Source organism: Formica exsecta, unplaced genomic scaffold, assembly GCF_003651465.1.
Source record: "Formica exsecta isolate Colony F162 unplaced genomic scaffold, ASM365146v1 C16445560, whole genome shotgun sequence".
Taxonomy (NCBI): Eukaryota; Metazoa; Arthropoda; class Insecta; order Hymenoptera; family Formicidae; genus Formica; species Formica exsecta.
This window is the reverse complement of record NW_021848231.1, coordinates 1-1,881: the sequence shown is the minus strand read 5'-3', so window position 1 is coordinate 1,881 and position 1,881 is coordinate 1. Positions and strand designations below refer to the sequence as shown.

The 1,881-nt window shown below is 34.2% G+C and overlaps 1 protein-coding gene across 1 annotated transcript; it reads right to left on the bottom strand.

The window, feature by feature from the left end:
• Positions 1-50: 50 nt before the first annotated feature.
• Positions 51-1,532, bottom strand: LOC115245596 (protein rhomboid; the record flags this gene model as incomplete). The annotated part of the gene is made up of 2 exons (XM_029824005.1): positions 51-586; positions 1,362-1,532. Coding segments are annotated over 2 exons (378 nt in total), but the record flags the coding sequence as incomplete, so codon positions are not given.
• Between the last annotated feature and the right edge of the window lie 349 nt (positions 1,533-1,881).

Sequence of the window (1,881 nt, the reverse complement as noted above, 5' to 3'; positions counted from 1 at the left end):
AAAAAAAAAAAAATATTTCAATGTCTAATAAATTTGAATAAAAAATAGATATTAAATATTTATTAAATTCTCTTAAAAGAATAGATAATTCCAATGTTTTTTTGAAGCAGTTAATATAATCAAAAACTTTGATCGTATGTACGAGAGTAGATATTTTATCAAAAATTTTTACTATACTGTCACATTTTCCACAATTCGCTACTATTAAATAAGATTCACGAGAATATCTCGAGCGAAAACTGGCTTTTTCTGGCTAAACAACGCTTTTTAATGTAGCATCTTTTGTAGTCCTTTGTTTGTTCTTTCTCTTTTCCTTATACCGTGGCATGCAACGTTGCGCAGACTTTTAGCGGGCAAAGTCGTTGACGGACGGTTTATGTCAGTTGAGATTCGCGTTCTTAGAAATTGAGAAACTTTTTGTCGCGTTTACCAGGTAAAGGTGAGCAAGATGACTCGTGAGCAATGCATAAACGCCTGCCGAAGCGCCGACCAAGTAAAGACTGGGTTGCAGAAGCGAGGCTCCCAAAGCGCCGCAAACTCCGCCGCCCAAATAGATTGTCGCTACCCCTATTCGTCCTTGCTCCACCTGCAATCATAAGTTTTTCACGTCTTTTATCTGCTTGCATTTAATAAAACTCTTGTCCATTTACAAGCGTGCGAAATTATAACAATCTCGGTTATTTAATTGTCACAAGAATAATTTGTTGCTGAGTTGATGGCAAAAATATATTTTAAGATCCGATAAAATAACAGAAATTTTATTTGACAATTTCATTTATGTGTAACAGATTGTGATGCGCATTACCTAACAGCATAAAACATAACAATATATATGTTTAATTTATCAAAACAATTTTTCATTAAATTAACTAATATTTCATTAATATTTGTATTGATATAAAAGATAGATATAAACTTCTCAGAAGGCAAACTAATCTATTCCATTTTTTGTAAATTTCTTAATTTTTAATACTCTAAAATATATAATTAGAAAATTTATAAAAAGTGTAGTTGATCAGTTTGGCTTTAGAAAAGCTCATTTATTGATAACAAAATATTATCCTTATCGTAATCATATAACTATGCCCGAGTGAACGCCATTATGTAACATAATTTCGATTAATATATCTTTCGAAAAATCTTGTAAAAATATACTTCCGCGTATATATATTTAGCTGCTTCTAATATATATTTTGCATACGATAAGAGCGATTTTATCTGCCAATATGCGACTGTTATCTGGTATAATCGCGGGTAAAAAGGTTCGCAATCGAGAGAAGAGGTTTCCTCTTTTCCCTAAACGCGCTTTATCCATATCAGTCAGCTGAACGACGTTCCCGCAATTTACTTGATTGGCTCACCTCGAGTGGAGTAGCCAAGACCAGCTGAATGACCACGTTGAGTGCGAGGTGAAGTGCGTTCGAGTGCAGTAACATGTAGGAGGCGAACCTCCAGCCCTGCACCCTCTGACGGGGATCGTAGACCAGCCATCTCCGTAACGTTGCCTCGTCTCCCAGGCAGTGGACGGTTATCTGTTACGAGTGAAAGCACGTTTAATGTGCATTTCTCGCCTCTGTCATAGAATATTATACGGTGAAAGAACGTAATATTCAAGAACATGGAAATAATTATACGCCGCCGTGGACAGACATGCCAGAGACGCTAGAGATGAAATTTATTGTAATTGGCGATGTTTCCGTTAAATGTGGTATATGCGGAATATTGAAATATTCCACGTGTGTGGATGTGTATACATACACTAAATATAATTTTATACACACATACACATCAATTTTTACGCGTTTTATCCTGCTAAAATGTAATATCTATTTTATTATTTATATTTGTATTGAATAATAATAACAATAATATATATATATA